The 22605-nt window shown below is 36.1% G+C and overlaps 1 protein-coding gene across 1 annotated transcript in view; it reads right to left on the reverse strand.

Annotated features, from left to right (window-relative positions):
- Positions 1–22605, reverse strand: part of LOC110158690 (adaptor related protein complex 3 subunit beta 2) — a 66601-nt gene that overhangs the window by 34382 nt on the left and 9614 nt on the right. Inside the window, 14 exon segments of the mRNA XM_055155989.1 lie at positions 108–284; positions 1774–1883; positions 3800–3932; positions 4059–4121; positions 4958–5029; positions 5560–5614; positions 9880–9977; positions 11746–11943; positions 14196–14378; positions 16116–16182; positions 16616–16776; positions 17563–17658; positions 18432–18506; positions 20897–20972. Of these exon segments, the coding sequence (XP_055011964.1) occupies positions 108–284; positions 1774–1883; positions 3800–3932; positions 4059–4121; positions 4958–5029; positions 5560–5614; positions 9880–9977; positions 11746–11943; positions 14196–14378; positions 16116–16182; positions 16616–16776; positions 17563–17658; positions 18432–18506; positions 20897–20972 (1564 nt within the window).

The following is a 22605-nucleotide window of genomic DNA, read 5'->3' on the forward strand; positions in this document are numbered from 1 at the left end:
AGAGGGTTAATACGAACATCTGAAGACCAAAATAAATAGTTAGCTGTGTCTATTTATGTATGTATGTATGTATGTATGAGACCATTGTGACCTAAGCCGTGCCTGACCTGTTTGGAGTTAGTGAGGTAGAGTTTGGCTGCCAGGTTGAGGATCTGTAGTTTGACGATGTCCTCTTCATTTGTGAAAGACTTGGCCATTTTCCTCAGGACGTCTGGAGCGATCTTTGGGACGTGTTCACAGTACTCCCCAATCAGCCAGAGGATACTCGCCCTCGCCATCGGCACCTGTAGAGTAAGAGTGGAAAAGCTGTATTATTAAAATAGACATAATAATGCTTTTGAACATATTTTGTAATAAATCTAGATAATTATTTTGTGTTTTGTAGGGCTATAGTTGATTTTTGTTGGCTAAAGACATGTCCTGTCGATCTATTAGTTGACTAAAAAAGAGTGGCAAAAGCCCAGTTTAGTTCTAATGTAGACTGGGTTTGGTTCTGTTCTAGTCCTGGTTTAGTTCTGGGTTAGTTATAAATGTAGTTCCAGCTTAGTACCAGTTCAAACATGCATGAATCCATCAAAATACAACTTTGAGTTAAACTAGGGTACTGGTTTGAACCTGTTTTAATCCTTATGTAGACCTATGTAGTCCAGGTCTAGTTGTGGTCTAGTCTTGGTTTAGTCCTGGTTTAGTTCTGAATTTAGTCCCAGTTTAGTCAAAGCTTAGTCCCATTTTTGATGTGATCTATATGTAGCCATTGGTGGCCATAATGAAAACTGTCCAGCTTTAGTGCAGTTGGTTAATAATGCTAGAGTCTATAATAGGCCTGACATTACAAATTTTCAAATGACAAATTTTAATTAAAAATTTTGAAGCACAGTACATTACTACACAGAAATATTAAACAATAAACAATAATACTGAAACTACTTTATGCCACTGAAACAATAACAATAATGCAAGACAATCCTTGTAAACCATTTTTAAATAAACAGTATCATTTAAAGGCCTGAGCTGCAACAAATAAATAGCAGAATGAACCAAAACTAACCATAGAAGTTAGTTATTCAACATCAGCACTTCTCTATGTGCCTGTGTGTGGATAGTACACACACACACACACACACACAACCTGGTGTCAGACAGTCAGACAGATTTTATTAGAGAGAGGGGGGGAGGAGGGGAGAAAGGTCGTGGGTGAGTTTGTTGAAATGTTGCAGACTTATCATTGCACCTCTGCGTAAATCATCACCACAACAAACTGAGATTTTAATAACAGCATTTTTTTTTTTCCCAAGAAGGTCAGGCTCAGGACTTCAAAAATGATGAGTCAAGAGAAACTTTGCCCTTCCATAAAACTCAAAAACATATTGATCTTCAGAGAGTTATGTCACAAATAAATGGTAAAATTCCTAAGCTATAATCATTGGTCTTACTTGTGATTCCAGTAAACGCTGGTTACAAGCAGAAGTTGGTGTGTCTTACCCAGCAACACAAGGAATACATTGGAATTGAACCTGCAACTTTATGGTTATTGACTAACAAAACTTGTGTGTGGTTAATACAGTTTCACTTGGTTATTTAAGCGCTCATATTACCTTCACTACTAAGCAAGCCTTGGTAATATCTATTGTTAGCTATTGCTTTAGCCTAATTTAAATGTTTTTCCATGCCCCCTTTTTGACCCGGATATATTCTTCCAGCTTTCATATATTGAACGATAAGTGGATGTAGTAATTATGGTGACAGGCCTAGTGTATAATCGCATTAGTGTACCTGTATGTTATCGATGAGTTTGGCCATGTGTTTGATGATGTCACTGTGTTTCTCCGGCTGCATCTGGAGCAGTTTCTTTATCACCACCACAGACTCGGCCACCACTAGCTCTGAAAAAACAAACAAAAACAGGAAGGAAAATACAGGTTACACATATCGATTTTTAAAATATATTTTACATTTAAAAACAATATGTTCCAATAGAATATTATAATTGATAATATAATATTAAAGGCCCCAAATTTTGTTATGTTCTTTTCTATATTATAATGTTTCCTCATCAGAAACATACTTGGAGTTGTATTTTATGTTATTCACACATGTTTAAACACACAAATACTTATATAACCCTACATATTTATTGGCAATACGAGTAGTGCTCCATTGTGTTTTCAAACTAAATTTCAGTCCTGGAATTGGCCATCTCTTCTACGGTAAACTAAAAGTAAATGGTAGCTATCAAGTTGAAATCTACCAATCGATGGTGGAAGGTGGAACAGAGCATTTTCAGCTTTGGAGATATAGACAGACTAATAATAAAGGCAACATGTGTGTATGAAACAAAACACAACTCTAGGTCTGTTTTTGAGGAGGTAGCAACACGGCTTAAAGCTCACAAGTCAATTCTATGTGATATAGGATCTTTAAACTTATTTCTAATGCTATTTTATGTTATTTTCTGTCTTATATCCTTATATCCATGAGTTTCAGAGTGATGAAAATGTTGTTGTAGACTGCTGCTATAGCAGTTAACAGTTCAGAACAAAATACTGAATGAATTATGAAAATATCTGAATTTCAGAAGTCCTCAAAATGACACCTATGAACAGGAAGCTGAAACCCATGAATAAATAATGTTGACCTTGACCTGCAGTACTGGGTTATGAAATATTGAACATTTTTGAACCATTAAAGTATTAAAAATAAATCATTACAGGGCGGTGGGTCATTGTGATGGGTGCAAATGGAAATTGTCTAAGCTCTCACACATCAATGCTGAATAATACAAAATTACTCACACAATACTATTTTTCCAACTCTGTGTATATTTAGAATGGTTATGGAAGCAATGGATCAAATTGTTTCTTTTGAACAAAATTCAGCATAAATCTGTATCAAAATCACAACATTTGAAGCTTTATTAGATCTCAAAAAACTTTTTACTCCTTGAGTACATTTTTAATGGGTATTTTAATTTAACTTTTATCTGAGTGCATTTTTCATGTGAAACTTACACTTGAGTATTTCTTACTCCAGTATCTGTACTTTTACTTAAAGATCCTATAGTATGCAAAATTGACTCTTGTGAGCTTTAAGCCATATTGTTACCTCATCAAAAACATACCTGGAGTTGTGTTTTGTTTTATTCACACATGTTTGAGTGAGGCTTTATTATTAGTCTGTATATCTCCAAAGCTCAAATTGCTCTGTTCCACCTTGTGATGTCATGTAACAGCTATCTTTTACCTTTTGTTTGGCAGAGAATGGAAATTCCAGCACTGAAATATCCAAATGATTCTAGTGAGGGGGTATGAAGTTTAAAAACAAAGTGGAGCACTTTCTGTATTACCACATGACATCACAAGGTGGAACAGAGTGTTTTCTGCTTGAGAGAAGAACTCAGTTTAAATATGCAGGGCTTGCGTCTTAAACATGTGAATCACACAAAACACAACTCCAGGTCTGTTTGTGATGAGGAAGCAACATTTATAACATAGATCAGACAACTGCATAATATGGACCTTCTACATAACAAACCTGAGTACTTCTTTCACTACTTCTTCCACTAGTTTACCGTAGTAGAGACTGCCAATTCCCGGACAGAAATTTTGTTTAAAAACTCAATGGAGCACTACTGGTATTACCAATACAATCAATATGTAGGGTTATATAGGTATTTGTATGTTTAAACATGTGTGAATAAACAAAATACAACTCCAGGTATGTTTCTGATGAGGAAACATTGGTTAAAAGGTTATAATAATTTATTTTTATAATATGTCCCCTATAATGTCTAGTCTCTCACCGTCTCTGTTAGACAGCAGCTGCACCAGTCCGTTCAGACACGTGTCCCGCACCTCTCCGATGTTTGTAGCACAGCGGCCGATAGCTTGGATGGTCGCTGCCACAAAATCCTTATCCATACTTTTAATGTACGTCTGAACAACACACACAGGAGGAGTATTATTATTATTGTTATGGTGAATTACTGCAGTTTTTGTCTTCACTGAGGCACAGATGGAAGCCATTTCAGGCCATTATTTTTGGTTTGAAGTGACTTTTACCTGAAACTCTCTGAGGATAGTGGAGATGTTGGTCTCATTTGCCAAATTGGTGAGAACTTCCAGCTGAAAAACAAAACATTAAATGTCAATGGGTATGTCTATCTGTAGTGTATGTATATATTAACTCATAATTAACTCACAAATTAATTAATAATGAATGGACTAATATTCTGTTTTAAGAGATCCCTTAAAGGTCCTATATTACACAAATATTTATTCTTGTGAGTTTTAAGTCTTGTTATAATGTTGTTACCTTGTCTCATTTATGCACATTTTGAGTAACTCTTAAATTATCTATAACGCCAAAGCTTAAAATGCTCTGGTCCATCTTGTGATGTCATGAAGTGGTAGTTTTCAAGTTAACAGCTCCTTTTACCTTTAGTTTAGTAAGGATGGGCAAATTCAAGACTGAATCAAAAATGATTCTAGTGAAGGTGTGAAATAAAAAAAAATGGTGGAGCACTTCCTGTATTACTACATGAAATCACAAGGTTTAAAAATAAGATGCTTTGGAGCATTCCAAGCAAAGCAATAACATCTCCATGGAGACAACAAGGTGGTGGACAAGTGAAAATAAGGATTTTATGAGAACTCAAGCCATGGATTCTGGACAATATAGGGTTACTCAAATATTCATGAATCAATCAAAATACAATACTCAACACAATGATGAAGGAATAAGGTGGATAAAAGCTCATAAAAATTGCAGAATAATTGCATTTTTCATGTATCTTTATTTATACAGGGAAATTCCAATGAGTGTACCAGATTCTCTCTTTCATGAGCATTCAGATAATTCAAACAAAGCAATAATACGAACAGCATGGGTCCATTTAAAACCTTAGAACAGGTGCAGGTGTGACTATCAGTGGATACAGGAAATTTAAGTGAGGACAAACCTTGAGGATTTTGATCTGTGTTGGGTCTGTGGAGCGAATGTAGAAACTCTTCAGGTACGGTTCAAACATCCCCTGAAAAAAAAAAAAAAAAGACATGGCTGCGTCAATTGGCTGTAGATCTCTACATTAAAAAGACCCAAGATCATCTTTGACAAGTGGCTTTTTGTGTAATTAAAATAGTATTAATCACTTAGACCTACAATAAATAGTTCAGTCTACTCAGTCAGTTATACTACAGTTTTAAAGTGTTCAAAATGCAGTTATTTGATGGTTTAAGTGTCGGCGTGTATTGGTACTTTGCAGTGACATCTTGATGGGGGAGTTCTACATGTATCTCTAAGGGTGGAATGTGGTGACACGATGCACACATTAGCAAACACTGTCATGATTTTCAGGAGCCTGTGATCAATACAGTGCTCATGGTCCTGTTTGTAGGAGTTTGTTTTTCAACAAAAAGGTGAGAGTGACTAACTGAAAAACAGTTGTATCTCCAGCTAAATCGGTTCTAAATGGTTAGATTGTGTTAAAATGAAGTGTAATAATGACATCAGCTGCAAAGTATGAATAGTAGTATGGACAAATGGACTAAATGGACAGCTTACCCTCCTCTTGATGGTCATTGTTGCTACATTTTGAAGAACAACAAACTGGACCTCGCTGAAAAACAAAAACAAACAAAAAAATTGTTAATTATTACCTTGTCTGGAAAGTTCCTCAGTATGTCATATGTCATTGAACATGATCCATCCTGCCTTTACTCAATTACAACTCAATACTTTTTATTTGCCTTAATTCTTACTTTGTTTGAGCTTGTCTCTCCACAGATCTGATGTGTAACTTGACTCTGTGGTGTCACGAGCTTGTCCCCATAGAGATAACTAAGTGTCATGTCATACTGTGGGACCTTCCACCCTCCACAGTGAATTTTAATGAGCACTATTTTGTTAATTTAATTAGTTTGTTTGTCTAGTTTGTTTAAGGTCACTTTAATATCACTATTTTTTGTATTATAATTATTTACCTTGTTGTATTTTTGATTAAATTAGTAGTTTTAGTTAATTATTTAGTGTAATTCTCCCCTCTTGTGTTCAGTTTTAGTTGGTCCTCATGTATTTAAACACCCCTCGTCTTTGTCTTGTTGGGTTAATTTTGTTCTGTTCAGTTTGCCTTAAGTTCCCCCAGTTGGGCCCGGCTTTTTGTTAATGATTTACCTACTTTGAGCTTTTGTTAAATTACATATTTTTGACTTTATTAAATTTAAACAAATTTTTATACCTTGTCTTTGCCTTTTTGTTTGGTCCACTACTAAATGTTTAACACACAAACCCTTCATTATTAGGCTGAGTTCTGCGCTCTTTTCAACCTTATGATGTCATGTTGTAATACAGAAAGTGCTCCATTGTGTTTTTAAACTCCATGCACCTTAACTAGAATCATTTAGGATGTGTGAAGAATCCCTCAGTCGTCCAGGAAGAATCCATGGCGAGGAGAAACTTCTGTTTGTCGACTGGACAAAAGTTAGTTTGGTTGAAGATGTTTCAGACGTTTCATCTCATCCAAGCTGCTTCTTCAGTTCGAAATGTCTTCAACCAAACTAACTTTTGTCCAGTTGACAAACTGAATTTTCTCCTCGCCATAGAATCATTTGAATAATTTCAGCAATGGAATTGCCAATCTCGACTAAACACAATGGTAGCTGTTAACTTGAAAACTACCACTACATGACATCACAAGGCGGAACAGAACATTTTGAGCTTTGGAGATGTAAACAGACAATAATAAAGGATTACTCAAACATGTGTGAATGAAACAAAACAACTCCGTATGAAATTTGGGGAGGTATCAACATTATAACATGACTTAAAGCTCTCAAGAGTCAATTTTGCGTAATATAGGACCTTAAATGTGAAAAGGACACCGCGCAAAATGTGACTACACAGTTTTCTTAACCAGTTTGTGTTTATCAGCCATCCAGTGCACTAGATATGAAAAAAAAATATATATATAAAACAATCTCTAATGTGAATTAATGCATATATTTATATATAAAGCTTTTTACTGCAGCCTTCACTTCATTTTTGCAAGTCATACCAACATCTGCCATTTGGACCCGTTCATTTCAACTATCAGTTTCAAAAGTACTACAGCAAAGTACTATTTAACAACATGACATCTTAAAACACATAGTATATTAGTAAAACTCTATCATATAGCTTTATATTTTGGAGAAAGCCCCAATGGAAGGATGCAGTGGTTTGAATGATAGTGCCATTAACCACACACACAGAGCCAGAGGAGGCTTGTTCAATAAAGAGCTGCCAGTGAGGGCTGAGTTATGAGCCCACCAGGCCACCGTAGAGCCAGCAGCCGTCTCTGTGGTTTATGGGTCCATGTTTACCCCGTCTCCTCCTGTTTAATTTCATTCTGTGCTTGCAGGCAGAGAGGATTTGTAGTCATCCCATGGGTTTACACTTCGCTGCGTTTCACGGTTGTTATCGTTTGGGGTTTGGGGTTGGGTGAGTGCTCGGGTCTGATTGGCAAACAAGTGAGAAGCAAGTCAAGTGAATGTACATTTAAGATTTAATATGATCAGAGAGTTTTCAAATTGCAATAGTACTGGCAGTGATGTGCTAAAATATCAGATTATCAATATACTAAATCTAGTATAGAAACTAGGGCTGGGCGATATGGATCAAAAAATATATCTCGATATATTTTGCTATATCTCGATATACGATATATATCTCGATATCTGGTCAAAAAAAAATAACCCCCTAAAACTGAAAACTGCAAAAAAAAAAAAGAAAAAAAAAGAAAAGCCAAATTCCAGAAGGCTTTTTTTTAATTGAAGTGTAAGAGGTCAGCAGTTCATATAGGAATGTTTAAGATTACAAAAAACCTAATTACATAAATAATAATTTAACTGTAAAATTAAAGAAATAATACATATTTCCTTCTTTTCATTCATAAATAAAACAACTCAACACAAGCTCATCTTTGCATTAACTCTGTTATCCAGACCAGAACCAGAACCATGAGCTCCTTTAGCAGAAGAAGCTCAGGATGTTCCTTATTTTAACAGATCCATGTTCCAGTAGTAAGGAGCTCTGAGGTTTCCCACAATCCACTGCAGATCAAACCCAACGTTTCCAAACACTATTGTACAAGTTACACTGCAACAGATTATTCATTAAAATATTCTGCATAAATAAACTTTACATTACTAAACTTTACAATATATAAAGCATAACAACTCTAGAGCCACATCAGCCTGTTTGCGATAATAATGTTTTTAATGCAGTTTTGCGCACGTGTGTTTACATTTTACAGAAACGAAATTTAAGCGCATGGCTCATTTGCATAAACAGTGCACTTCTCCTGCAGCTCAGCTCGTTTAGCTTCTTTCGGGCTAAAGGACGCGACTCGGTGGAATATGAGGATGTGCTGCTGATGGTTTTGTCTGTAAATGGTGGAAAAGGTTCGTGGTGCTTGAAGCTTTTCACTGGCACCAACTTTCTTCGTTCACGGCGATAGTGAGGAGTGAAGGAGACACTAGCGAACAAAATCAGGGAGGTGGGGTGCGCGGGCGACGAGAGAGAAGGTAAACAAGCGAAGCGGAGAAATCTAAATTGAATATAAGCATTATATCGATATATACGATATGTCAGAATTCATATTGAGTTTAAAAAATATCTCGATATATTTAAAATATCGAGATATCGCCCACCCCTAATTGAAACTAGACTAACTCATTTGAGATGGTGTCAATACTAAAAAAGCTACTTTCACAGGACAGAAATGAAGCTTTCCTGAATGTTTTTAGTATGATCTTGAGCTGTATCAGAACAAGTATAAGAGGACATAGAATAGTATACTCCCATGGACCACTATGAAACCTACCTTGACCATTGAGGGAGTACGCAGATGTGAGACCACATGGGAATATAAAGAAAGTACTATGATTTAATGTTGAAGATCATATTCTTGTCTGAATAGAGTGTTTTATTATCATAGTGGTATCCAGTCTATTCCTTAGAATTGATTGATTGATCGTGTATGAAATATTAGTACAGTGATACAATTTTGTATCCTGGCTAACACCAAACTAATATATGTGGCACTCTTAGTTTAAACTATTGGTGGCCAGAGCCCAGTCATAGCAGCAAGGAGTCTGGCCAGATGGAAGTTTGTGAACTCATGAATATCGCAAGAATTCATCTTGCTGTCCAGATTAACAATGTGATGCAGTTTGGAGAAGAATGGAAAACATTTTACATATTCACTGTTTTGATGATAAAAATTTGGGAAGATAGTGGTTTAACAAAGAAATACTGTAATTAAAAAACAATTTGTGGCAAATTGTTTACAACTTTTCTGGTAGAGGGTCCACCACCTACTTGTCTCCATGGAGATGTTAATGCTTTGCCTGGAATGTTCCATGGTATGACATTAAACATATCTGTCTACAATTTATTCATTATGTTTTTTTTATTTTGCGCAAAAATACAACAATCCCTTTTGTAAGCAGGGGCGACTCTCCACAGATCTAAATTGTAATATAGTGTACTGCTGTAACCAGCGTGTCTCCTTATTATAGATTTAGAGGTTTAACCTATACTGTGGAACATTCTAGACAAAGCAATAACATTTCCATGGAGACAAGCGGGTGGCAGACCCTCCACTAGAAATGCTACACAGTGTACCTTTAGAATGAAAGTTAAGTTTAATATTTAGCCTTTCCTTGGGTTTAGCATTAGGCCAAGTAAAAATTCAATGAGATCTGGCAACAGAATCATAGTATTATAGCAAAAAAGAAACAACATAAGTAGAATTTGTATAAAGGATTGGTGAGAAAGAAAGTGAACTGCGCATGAATTTATTGTAAGGAAGCACAAGAATAAGTGAGAGCTTGAATTCCTCACCTGTGACTTCTGAGGAGCCGAACCAAAGCTTTGGCGATGACTCCGACCTCTGCTTTAGGAGCCAGATGAAAATACAACTGTGCAACGGCCATCACCACCTTCAAAATAAGACACACAACCACTTTCAAAATAAGATACAGAGACAGATGGGTAGAGTAACCAAAAATTGTACGGTAAGAGTAAAGTTACTTCAAAATAATCAGTTAAGAAGTAGTGGTCCAACAAATTACTTAAACATATTTGGAAACTACTACTCAAGGAGGAGTGACTGTCTGGATTTCACATTTGATCGTTTTAAATTTGATCTTGATGTAATTGGAAAAATGACATAGTCTGCAGCACAAAATATGGTGTTTTAAAAGAACGGACATTTATCTAAACCTGAAAGTAATGACTAAAGCCTTATTAAAAAAAAAATCAAAGCTTGAATGCACCCATCTGAATGAGTCACTGTTGGTCAATAACCATTGGGTAACCAAAACAGTGAAGCATGTTAAAAGGCTGTAGGAGCAGCACAGTTTATTCATACAAGGTGATGTGGGTGAAGTGTTTTGCCTAAGGACACAATGACACTGTCCACTCTAACAATAAACCCATATATTCTGGTGCATTGTCAGTGTCTTGTCAGCACTCACGGCATTCATGCTCTTGCCGATATATCGATACAGCGATACCCACAATATATGTATCACCAAATGGTGATACATCAGTATTTTCACATTTTTGTACACTCTTAGATACAAGCGGTTGAAATTAGTTAGAATTAGATATAGGGTGAGGAGCAGAGGCACACAGGAGGAGCTCAGAGTAGAGCCGCTGCTCCTCCAAGTCGAGAGGAGCAGCTGAGGTGGCTCATGTATCTGTTCCGGATGCATCCTGGAGTTTGATAATAGACCTTTTTCACAATGACCAGAAGTCCCCCCCTGTAGGGTTATGAAACTTCCGGTTAATGGTTTTCTACAACAAAATATCTGTGGAAATGTGTCGCGTATGCTCCATCAGCTTCATAAATCTGCCCCATCACCAAATCTTCAACCAACAAGGTCCACAAAGGATAAACATTCTTCCATCTATTTTAATGAATAAAACATAAGTAACGTGCTAACTCAGATTGATTCTACAATTTAAAATAAATTTCATGATGTAGATATTAGCATAGATCTATATAGCTGTGCAGTTCAAAGGTTATAGATGTTCACAGATTGCATCTGTAGCACCAGGAAATTGATTTTTAATTTTAATTCTAGAATCAATCTGAGTGAACAGGTTACTGTTTATTCATGACCATAATGTTAGTTTTGCTCAGTAGTTCACTAATGCCAGTCATTGTTCACCTTTAAGTTTTCATCTTTCTAACCTTTATAGTGGATAAATTCTTCATGGACAGAATATGTCCTTTGTGAAACTTGTTAGTTTCACAGTAGATTTGCTGATGTGGCAGACTTATGAAGCTGGTGGAGAATACACGAGACATTTCCACAGATATTTTATAATAGAAAACCATTAACCAGAAGTTCCGCAAACCTACAGGGCGGCACCAGTTGTTGTGGAAAATGTCTATTAAAGATACACTATGTAAGTCTTCTGGTTACAGGTCGACATGACTCAAGCCTTATTAAAAAAATCAAAGCTTCAATGCACCCATCTAAATGACTCACTGTTGGTCAATAACCATCAGGTAAACAAAACAGTGAAGCATGTTAAAAGGCTCTAGGAGCAGCACAGTTTATTATTAACATGATGATTACAACATCCATACAAGGTGATGAGGGTGAAGTGTCTAAGGACACAACAACACTGTCCACTCACACATTAGGCCCATATATTCTGGGGCATTGTCAGTGCTTGTGTTTTGTTGATACTCACGGCTGCATTCCTGCTCTGTAGAAGAGGTTTGGTGTTCCTCAGCAGAAGTCTGTGGTCCGGGTCCATGACATACGGTTTCCTTTTAGCCATGGCCTCAGCCTTCTTCTCCTTCTCCTTCTCTTCCTCATCCTCGTCCTCGTCTTCGTCAGAACCGTAAAATGTCTTGCCTTCAGTGTTGCCCTCCTCCAGCAGAGACTCCTATGGGGGTCAAAAATAAATGAAATGCATAAATTAAATGAGAAGTCAGTACTAAAACTTGGGGCTTGTTTATTGAAGGTAACAGCTAAAATGGCTTCTCCTCACTTCTACTTAAAGGGACCATATTACCCTATTTTCAGATTTATGTTTTAATGCTGTTCCCTCATCAAAAACATATCTGGAGTTGTTTTTTTATAGTTTTTGTATAGTTTTAACACCAAACCCTCCATATTTAGGCTCAGTTTTTCCTCTCAAACAGAAAACACTCTGATCCACCATGTGATGGAAGTGTTCCACTGTGATGTGCTTCATACACCTTCACTAGAATCATTTGGAATTGTCAACCTCTTCTGAATTAAAAGTAAAAAGTAGCGGTTAACCTGAAAAACAGCTTCATGACATCACAAGAAGAGAGCTTCTTTACTTTGGAGATGTAGGCAGAGTAATAAATAGTAACATCGCTTTGTGATACTAATAGGCTCCTTGCCGGCTTCTGGCACTCGGGCCTAATAAAGGGTTATTCAAACATGTGTGGATGAAACAAAACACACAACTTTAGGTATGTTTTTGTTGAAGTAACAACATTCTAACATGACTTAAATCTCACAAGAGTCAATCATGTCTAATATAGGACCTTTAAGGGAAAATAACACAAATACTATCACTATTTTAGTAGGTGGATATCAAAGCAGGACTGGACTAATGTTCCTATTTAAATGTACAAATGCAAACTCAGAAAATCCAGCCTCTGAGGACAACTGAAACACAGCACACATCTTGTAGTTTTAACAAAAATATTGTTTTGTGTTTTTAAACTGGCAATTCCAGAATGAAACCTCTCTGTGTCAAAATCAAATTTCTCTCAAATCAGATGAACAGAGTGCTTCGCTCATCGATTTTGCAGAAGTTTTTCTGCCTGATGATTTTTTTTCCTTTATTTTTTCTAAATATGGATGGACCTTGCATGTCAATCATGGGCATCTAAAAATGATTCACAGGTGACTCACATCTTTGTAAAGTATTGAAGAAGTGTATCCCAGGCAGTTTTTTTTTGTTTTACTTTTATGCTACATTTTGTCTATTCTTTTTCATGTTAGTCAGCTAAAACTGTCAATATTGTTATCACGTTTTATTAGGATCACCATTAACTGCCCTTTAATGTCCAGATAGACAGACCAGCAGAGATAGATACACAGATCGATTTTTGTCTTTTCTAAAAACCGATATGCCTTGTTATGCACATTCCAACCAATATTCCAGCACATGCGAGCGTGCCTTTTTATTGAAGAAGGACAAAGCTATACCAGGTAATGAATTGGCCCCATAACAGTGTTTTACAGCCTATTTAAAAAACTCATTTTCTTGTTGTTGTTTTCTCGAGAGACAGATGTTGGCAGGTGTTGATGAAAATGAACACAATCACTAAACAGATGATGATTGAGGCAGACTTCCAGATTTATGGGCAAAGCTTGTGGGAGTATAATCAACAAACTCTAAAAACTCTTAAAAACTTTACTTCACTAATACCACCACCACAATATGATTTCCAGATAAAGCGAATAAAAATAATTTTCATTTACTGGGGTCAAAAGTGGTGAAGTTAGTCGCTGTGAACCTAAACAAAAGTTCTGCAAAATGCCCTTATTTTATAACAGTATTTTATATAACAGTGAAAAACAGTGAGGACTTAAACTGTGTAAATGATTTCAAGAGTTTGATCATTAAAGATGCACTATGAAAGTAATCTTGTTACAGGTCATATCTGTGGAGAGGTGATCCTACTCACAGTAAGAATGTATGTTTTGATAAAAAATACTTAAAATTTAAAGGTTCTATATTACGCAAAATTGACTCTTCTGAGATTTAATACAAAAAAGTGTTTGAGTAATTCTTTATTATGAGGCTGTCTGCGTCTCTAAAGCTCAAAATGTTCTGTTCCACCTTGTGATGTCATGAACCAGTAGTTTTAATATTTTACCTCTGATTCAGTAGAGAGTGGAAATTCAAGGGTGAAACTATCCAAATGATTCTAGTGGTGGTGTATGGAGTTTAAAAACACAGTGGAACACTTCTTGTATTACCACATAACCTCACCAGATATGTTTTGATGAGGGTACAATATTATAACACAGATCAGAAAATAGCGCAATACGGGCCCTTTAACAAATGCAAGCTAGATACATTTAATGCCATGCTATGGAGCATTACAGGTAAAGCACGGCACAATAGTTTTGAAGTGGATTCCCACTCACGTTGATGTTTGGGTTGAGAAACTGCGTCCTGGCGTAGCGCGTCAGCATGTTGATGATGACCACCTGTCCCCATTCCTCCACATCAATCAGCAGGTTACACAACTTCCTGTAGTTTTTGTGAATGAGGTCGATACGCTCGGGACACACCTCTTCAAACGCCATCACCACACTGCCTGCCACCAACTGAAAAGACATGCAAAAAAATAATACAATAAACAGGGTGACCAGAATTTCAAAATAAAAACTGGGACATCCCTGTTTTTTTGGTGATTGGTAATAATAAAATAGTGAAACTAGTGTGTAATTAAGGAAAATTGTTATGCAGAGACCACTCATGACTAACATGTGAACCAGTAGTCACATTTTATTTGTGTTTTGGTCATTTTTAAGCAGATTTTCTGTATTTTACTGAAACAAATTACAATATATGCCTCTCTTTACTGTGGGCAGGGATCAAATTGGTCAAAAATAGGGACACCCAGGACATTTCTTTTATAAAACTGGGACAAATCACAGGTTTTGGATAAATCTGCAGGGACAGAGGACACAGGGCTCAAAACTGAGACCGTCCCAGGTAAACAGGCACCCTAAGTAAACCATGAATTTTAAAGGAATGGACTCTTGTGAGCTTTTAGCCATGTTATATGTTGTTACCTCCTCAAAAACAGACCTGGAGTTGTGTTTTGTTTCATTCACACATGTTTGAGTGATCCTTTATTATTAGTCTCTCCAAAGCTCAAAATGCTCTGTTCCACTTTTTGATGTCATGTAGTGGTAGTTTTCAAGTTAACAGCGACCTTTTACCTTTAGTTCAGTGCAAAAAGTGGCAATTCTAGGGCTGAAATTATCCAAATGATTCTAGTGAAGGTGTATGAAGTTTAAAAACACAGTAGAGCGCTTCCTCATAACATCACAAGGTGGAATACAGTATTTTTAGTTTGAAAGAAGAACCTATATATACAAAATGTATGTGTTAAACATGTGTGAATGAAACAATAAAAAACTCTAGGTATGTTTGTGATGAGGAAACAACATTATAACATAGAGCTCTTTAATCTTTCTTTAAATACTTCTTTTTCTGCATAAATTTTGCATGAACTCCCCCTGCAGGTGTAGTCTTGTGAGTGCAGTTTGGGTCAGATACATAGAGATACGTAATCATTTTGAGAGCTTTGGCCAGGCTCCCTTTTTATTCGACCGATAATTTCTTTCATACAGCCCTATATATAACACCCGTAGCACAATTAAATGCATAAATAAAAAAACGACATATAAGCCATAACATTTAGCTGTGTGACATTTTCAAATATATTGTGCAGTCTGTTATTTATTATTGGACCCCAGACCTCCGCAGTGGGAACAAGCTGTGTGTTTTCAATGAATTTCTGGCTAATTTTGAGGATTATTCTGTCTCTGTTTACTCTGTGCGAGGAGAATAATTGCTTTTAATTTTCTTACACAACTCAGAGGCTCATTTGATTAATTATCCAGCCGAACAGATGCAAAACACTGGGTTAATTTAGAACCAAAAGATAAACAAGTCTAGAGGCAGCACAGGCTGAGGACGTAATATTTGAGTTCAGGATTAGTGTTTCTCTTAAAAAACTTGGAAAACAGAACTAGTTCATTTACGTTTTGTTCAAATGTATTCCTCACTTACCTTATGCGTTTCTAATTTTTCACCATGATGAGTTCATGAGCACTTTTCGCATCTTTCAGAGGCTGTGACGGTAAAGGTAACGGCAACTAGCATCCAAACATGCATTTCCTGATTCTCAGACAATAAACTTCATAAAGCTTTATTGTTAGCAGACTTGTTTTGAACTCTTACACACTATATATGTAATGTAAAAGACAGCTCAAATATATATAAAAAATAAAAGTAAAAATAAAAGTTAATATTTATACGAAAAAACTAACTGTGGTTTTGTCGGCGAGGAGTTTCTCAATGACTTCAATGAGTTGATCCTTCTGCTCAGGGTCCAAACTGTGAATGAGAAGAGATAACGCATTTAATTAGACTATCCATTTTAAATAAGAGAACATACGTGGAAGGCTATTTTAATTTAAACTAAAGAATAAATAAAGGCAAAAGAAGGTGCCCAATTGTTGTTATTAATGTTCATATCTTGATTTACAGACAAAATATCAAAATAAAACCCCAGGATTATGTAGAGTGGGTTAAAACGAATATTTTAAGGTCAAAATGATGAATCTGACAGCAGCAGTTACCGAGAGAGGTGTGGCAGTTTTTCAATATAAAGTGAAATGGAGTTCAATAGGTTCACGTTCAATATTTGTGAATTCGCCTTTTGGATATTTCATGGCAAAGTACAATGTAATCAATAAGGAAAACTGGCTCGTGGCCCTATTTGGGAGTATGACATCATCACAGTCTAGAATCTGAAAAGCACTTATACCTGTAGAGTTTGGGAATAGCATGTGCTGCGGTCTTCCTGACATATGGAGACATGTCGGAGGCGGCCTCTTTAATGGCCAGCATCATAATGGGAACGATGATGGTCACTCTGATACTGGACAGCACCCTCAGAGCGCTAGCCCGGATCAGCTGGTTTGGGTCCTACAAAACACAACATTATTCATGAATGAGATGGGTTAACGTGACAGCACAACATTGTAGAATCCCTAGAGTTTAACACTGAGCTTGAGGACAGGTCAGAATTCTATGGTGGAATTTAGTGTTTAAAATGCATAAGACAGGTTTATTTTTCTAATTATGACTATGAGTTTGGTGGGATAGTAGACAGATAGGTAAACATGTTTCATAGTTTTACGTCAATTAAGTATGAAAAAAGTTGACAATCCAATTTACTCACAAAGAAGGATTTTTCAGACAGATTAAAGTTTCATCCAAGACACCCATGGACCATTATGTTCTAATATAAAAAAAAATTTTATTGCAATATTCATCTAAAATGACTTAAGTAAAAAAATAGTTTGCAGACTATCACTTTAGAAAAATGTGGTGCCCAATGGGAGCTGACGTTGCCGTAAATGTCAACACAACACAGAGTCGGTGTTAGGGACTGGTGTGTAAATGGTTCATATTGCGCACACCACAGAAAGCTGCCCTCTGCTGATAGATGCACAGGCATCTGTGCAGACACCTGTCCCAGGGCCTCTGGGGATGTTAACTATGTCTTGGAATTTTTGTAATCTAACCTATCATATTCACATTTAACCACATTTATGAGCAATGCAATGAATATGGGCGAATTCTCCTCCACCCCCACAAAGCAAAAGTACATAAAGTTGTAGACCTTGTTGAGTTCTCACAGAGGACGAAAGCATCCGCAGACACGGACACAGAATAACAAAAGGCTGTTGAGTTAAATCTGAGTGTTACCTTTAAACCACGCTGAAATGTGGAGATAGACAAAAGAGCCAGGTCCTGCTGCTCCTCTGCATAACGCACCAGATACACGTACACCAACTTCTTCACCTGAAAGACAAAAAACAGAAATTATGTAGAGTAGTTATTGTCACAAAACAGCAGCTTGAATTTATTTGTTCAAATTGAGATAAAGGTTTGAGTGTCCAGAGTGTAATTTAACTAAAATATTAAAGTCTGTGAATAATGGGAGTACGCTGTTTTGCAGTTTGATTAGTTGTCAGAATGGGAAAGGCCAGTGAATATGAATTTTACTGAATTTGAGCCAAATGAAGCTAAAAGATGCGGCTGCTACCTCTTAATTAAGATTTATTAAGAGCACCTCTTAATAAATCACTCTTATAGATGTATTCATCGAAAAAACACATTTCCACTGTCATTTACATACAAAAAATCACTATTTCTATTTCTATTTCCATCAACTTCTATCTATCCATCTATCATAGTTATATAAGGGATTTTGTGTTGGATTTTGCTAATATTGACAGATAACATTTTCCAATTAGATTTCATTTGTGTCTCAAGTATTCATTGCTCTGTGATTTTAGCAAATATATTACTATTTCCTGCCAAAATGGATAGATTCTATTATTTTTGTAACGTTTTTTAAGAACAAAATTCTTTTTGAGTTTTCAGAGAAGATCACGTTCAATTACTGGAAGCTTGAAAGAAGCAAAATACAGTTCCAGGTATGTTTTTGACGAGAGGACAACAATTTAACATGGACTATTTTGCATAATATGTGTTCTTTAAAATGTGTGAACTCCATTTGGAATAGTATAATAGTTATAGTATTCATTAAATAGTAAAGTACTGTCACTCACCTCGATGTTTTTACAGGCCACATTCTTGACCACAGCTGGGAATAGATCGGACGCATTTTTACCTCGAGCAATCATCTGTGAGAACAAAAATAACATGTTCACTTTCAATACAACCTTGCTACAGGTCAGATCTCTGGAGAGGCGACCCCACTCACTGAAAGAGGACATGAGCCTAAGACAGTTTTAGCAACAAAACACAAATTGATAAAATAAAAAAATAAAAAACCAATGAATATAATGTAAGAGAGCAAAGAAAATATACCAGCTCTAAATAGAACCAGGACTGAACCAGGTCTAAACTAGGTCTAAACTAGGTCTAAACCAGGTCTTAACCAGGTCTAAGCCAAGTCTGAACCAGGTCTAATGCAGGTCTGAATAAAGCCTAACCCATGTCTTAACCAGGTCTAAACCAGGTCTAAACCAGGTCTAATCCTCTGGACTTGGCCCTGTAATTTCATGTCTGTTACTTGTGCAGAGTGTCCTGTAGAAATAATGAATGAAGCTTTGAAGGATCTGACACAGACTCTGAATATTTAAGGGCGACCGGCACAGAGCTGTTACATCATCTCCAAGTTTAACCCAAAGACCCCTGAATCTAACCACTGGCTGTCAAAAAGCAGATGCTCATTGATGCTAAAACAAAACCAGCATCGATAGTATATAAGTCATATTTACAAACCTGCCTGGACAACTGATGTAAAACAGCATGATAATTTAAAAGAAAATACTATGTTGTCTAAAGAAAGAGGGTCTTAATTGTCATTGTGGTATCAGAATCGGTAAGTCTACCCTTTAGTATTGAAATTTTAGTATTGTGACATTAATCTAGCCACTGAAAAATATGAAATATTCCATAATATAGCATCTAGCATTTATTTAATTGCAGAAGAATGTCCCACAATATGGCATTAGTCACAATCTGGTGGCAGTTATTCCTGCTGAAAAGTAACACCATGGATCTTTTACTGCAGCTCCTATGTTCAAACACAGATACAGTTCAACCTGTTTTTCAGATTCTAGAATGAAGACTCAAACTCCCAGATTAGGGCAAAAGGTAAATTTTCCTACTGATGACACTGAACCTGGTATGAATATCCAAAAGGTAAATTCACAAATGTTACACCAGATCATTTCTATAAGTGAATGGACCCAGGAACTCACTGTATTACAACAAAAATCTGCATTTCAACCATATTAATTTAGCTGTCCCCATCTGTACTAAATGTTACTGGGTTTCAGATGAAATCACTACATTCTATAGGCCAATAGTATTTAATACAGATGGGAGGCAGCTAAAATGAATATTGTTCAACTGCAGATTTTTGTTGTAATATAGCATGGTCTTGGGTCTAGTCAGTAATAGAAATGATCAGGTTTGATGTCTGGGAATTGACTTTTCTGATATTTCATGGCAAAATACAATATAATTAGTAGGAAAAAACAGAGATGTAATGATATCAAAATCTCTCAGTACAATATTATCATGATATGCATCTCATGGTACAATATTTATTGTGATATTTTAGAGAGGCTGATATAATTGTAGATAGGACATTTACTTTTTTGCTTTTAAAATGCCCTGACAAGATTTTCATGTGAATTATTACTGTCATAATCCCAAGAATTCAAGTAAAAACATATTTCTTCATTTTGTCTGCACTAAAATGACTCATGGGGTACGTAGTTCCCGATGTTTATTAGCTATTGGTACTATAAAACAATGCATTTAAGCAAAGGATTTTGTAATTCGATATATTGTGCCCACAGTATTATTGTGAGACTTCTGACGATACAATATCACAATATTTCAGTTATTGTTACATCCCTAGGAAAAACTGGAGCTTGCCCCCCCATCTGGAAGTATGACATCATCACATTTTAGAATCTGGAAACTACAAATTATTGGCCAATAAAATCTGGGTCAGGAGTGAAAGGTGAATTTAACCAATCGCACCAAAGTGTCAAGTCTAAGAAGAAAATAGCTTTCGTTACCTCTGAACCAAATAAAGCAACTATACGTGTACCATAAAACAAAATTATGACCTAATAATTTGCAGTGGCATCACGTTGGGAAGTTTCTACATGTATCTATAATGGAGGAATGTTCAGCAGTTACCATGGTGGTACAATGCACACATTAGCACCACCACCAACACGACGAAATGAGTTTTAAGAACACTCAAGAAAATATAAAATGGACAAATTTTCACAAACCTGTGATCGATACGAGCGTTCATGGTCCTGTCTAGGTGTTTGATTTTTCAGAACAGCACAAATCAGCTCACCTGCTGTAGTTAAGCAGCTAAACTCTAAAGTCTAACATCTAATTTGAGTAACTTGAGAGCTTCAGACAGACCAGTGCCTCCAGCATCACACCCTGCAAACTACCAATAATCATGATATGACCTTTTGCCTATTACCCGTTTCCACAATTACATCATATCTAAATAAAGTATCCAACTCACAGCTACAATCCTCTTCATGGCCTCCAGCTTCAGTGAGTCCTTGTTACTGTCCAACATCTCCTTCAAGTCGTCGTGCCTAAAGGAAAAACAGCAACAAAACAGCAAGTTAAGCAAAGTTTTTTAAGAACACAAAAACACTTCACTGCTCAAGCTTTCATTTAAATTCAGTTGCAAAGTCAGTTTGACCCAGAAATGTTCACTTTGAAGTCCATCATGGAGATTATGCAAACTCGTCATACTGCAGTACAAGAAGAACGTAATGGCAGCAGGTTCAGTCCCACAAATAATATGCTATTTCATCCTTCCCTTAGTAACACATTAACCAGTCATACAATGTAATGAAGTACAAAAGTAAAAGAACAATACTTAAGTACAAGTTTTAGGTATCTGTACTTTACTTAAGTACATTTTACAGTGCGAGAGTGTGTATCTGTATTTCCTACTCCACCACATTTTACATCTGGACTGAAATGAAAAAGGGTATTTTTCTTTATGGTTTGAGACCTGCTGAAAGTTATTTTTTTTATTACATTTAATATGACCAAAAAAACAGTAGAAAAATTAGATAATAAGAAATCAGTTGAGTCACTTAAAATCAGCCACATTCTGAAATTATTTTAAAAATCTCAGCAAAATACTTTTTACTCTTTAAGCACGTTTTTAAACAGGTACTTCAGTACTTTTATTTTTTCATGTGATACTTGTACTTAAGTAACAAAATTGAGTACTTGGTGCACGACTGACATTAAAAAATACAAAAGCAAAAAAATAAAATAATAACAACTTAAATGTCAGACTTTAATTAAGCTTTAAACTGTTTAATTGATCAAGTTTTGTATAAAAGACTGGTAAGGTAAGGTGAGGTACACTTTCTACTAAAATGCTTCAAAAAAGTAACTAGTCGGAAAAACAAATTTGAACAAATTAGTTCTTTGGGTTATAAAAGCACTGCAATGCACTTCACACAGGCATCTCTTAAAACGTACTTTCTCATCTGCAGTTAGTCCAGAATATCGTGGCACAACTTTTAACAGGAGCCAAAAAAACGAAAACATATCACATCATTCCTTGCATCTTTGCACGGCTGTCCTGTTCGATTTAGAATTGATTTTAAGATTTTATTGTTTGTTTGTAAAGCTTTGAATGGACTGGCCCTACAGCACATCTCAGACCTCATCCAGATTTACTCCCCCTTGCGCGCTCTGAGGTCCGAAGGCCAGATTCAGCTGGTTGTGCCTAAAACGAGACTTAAAATCGGGAGGGAAAGGACCTTTTCTGTGGTCAGCCCCGAACTCTGGAACGCTCTGTCCACTTTTACTCACTGGCTTTAAACCACCGTTTGAGTTGTGTGAGTTTTTTTTTTTTTTTAACCATTTGTACCTTTATGCACTTTAACACTTTTTTTTATTGTTTTCATTTATGATTTGTGATCTTTTATTGTATTAATGGAAACTGTCATGTTTATAAAAATATGCTATATACCGTATTTTTCAGACTATAAGGCATACTTAAAATCCTTTAATTTTTTCAAAAATCAACAGTACGCCTTGTAACCCAGTCCACCGTATTAATTCTGGTTGTTCTTACTGACCTCCACTGAGTCGTGTCCTTTAGTCCGACAGAAGCTGACCGCATCAACGCCCAAGGAGCGAGCTGTTTTTTCAGCGCTTATACTTTATGCAAATGAGCCATGTGGTTTTAATTTCTGT

Source organism: Boleophthalmus pectinirostris, unplaced genomic scaffold, assembly GCF_026225935.1.
Source record: "Boleophthalmus pectinirostris isolate CB_2022bp ecotype Guang Dong unplaced genomic scaffold, ASM2622593v1 HiC_scaffold_2, whole genome shotgun sequence".
In the NCBI taxonomy this organism is placed as follows: Eukaryota; Metazoa; Chordata; class Actinopteri; order Gobiiformes; family Gobiidae; genus Boleophthalmus; species Boleophthalmus pectinirostris.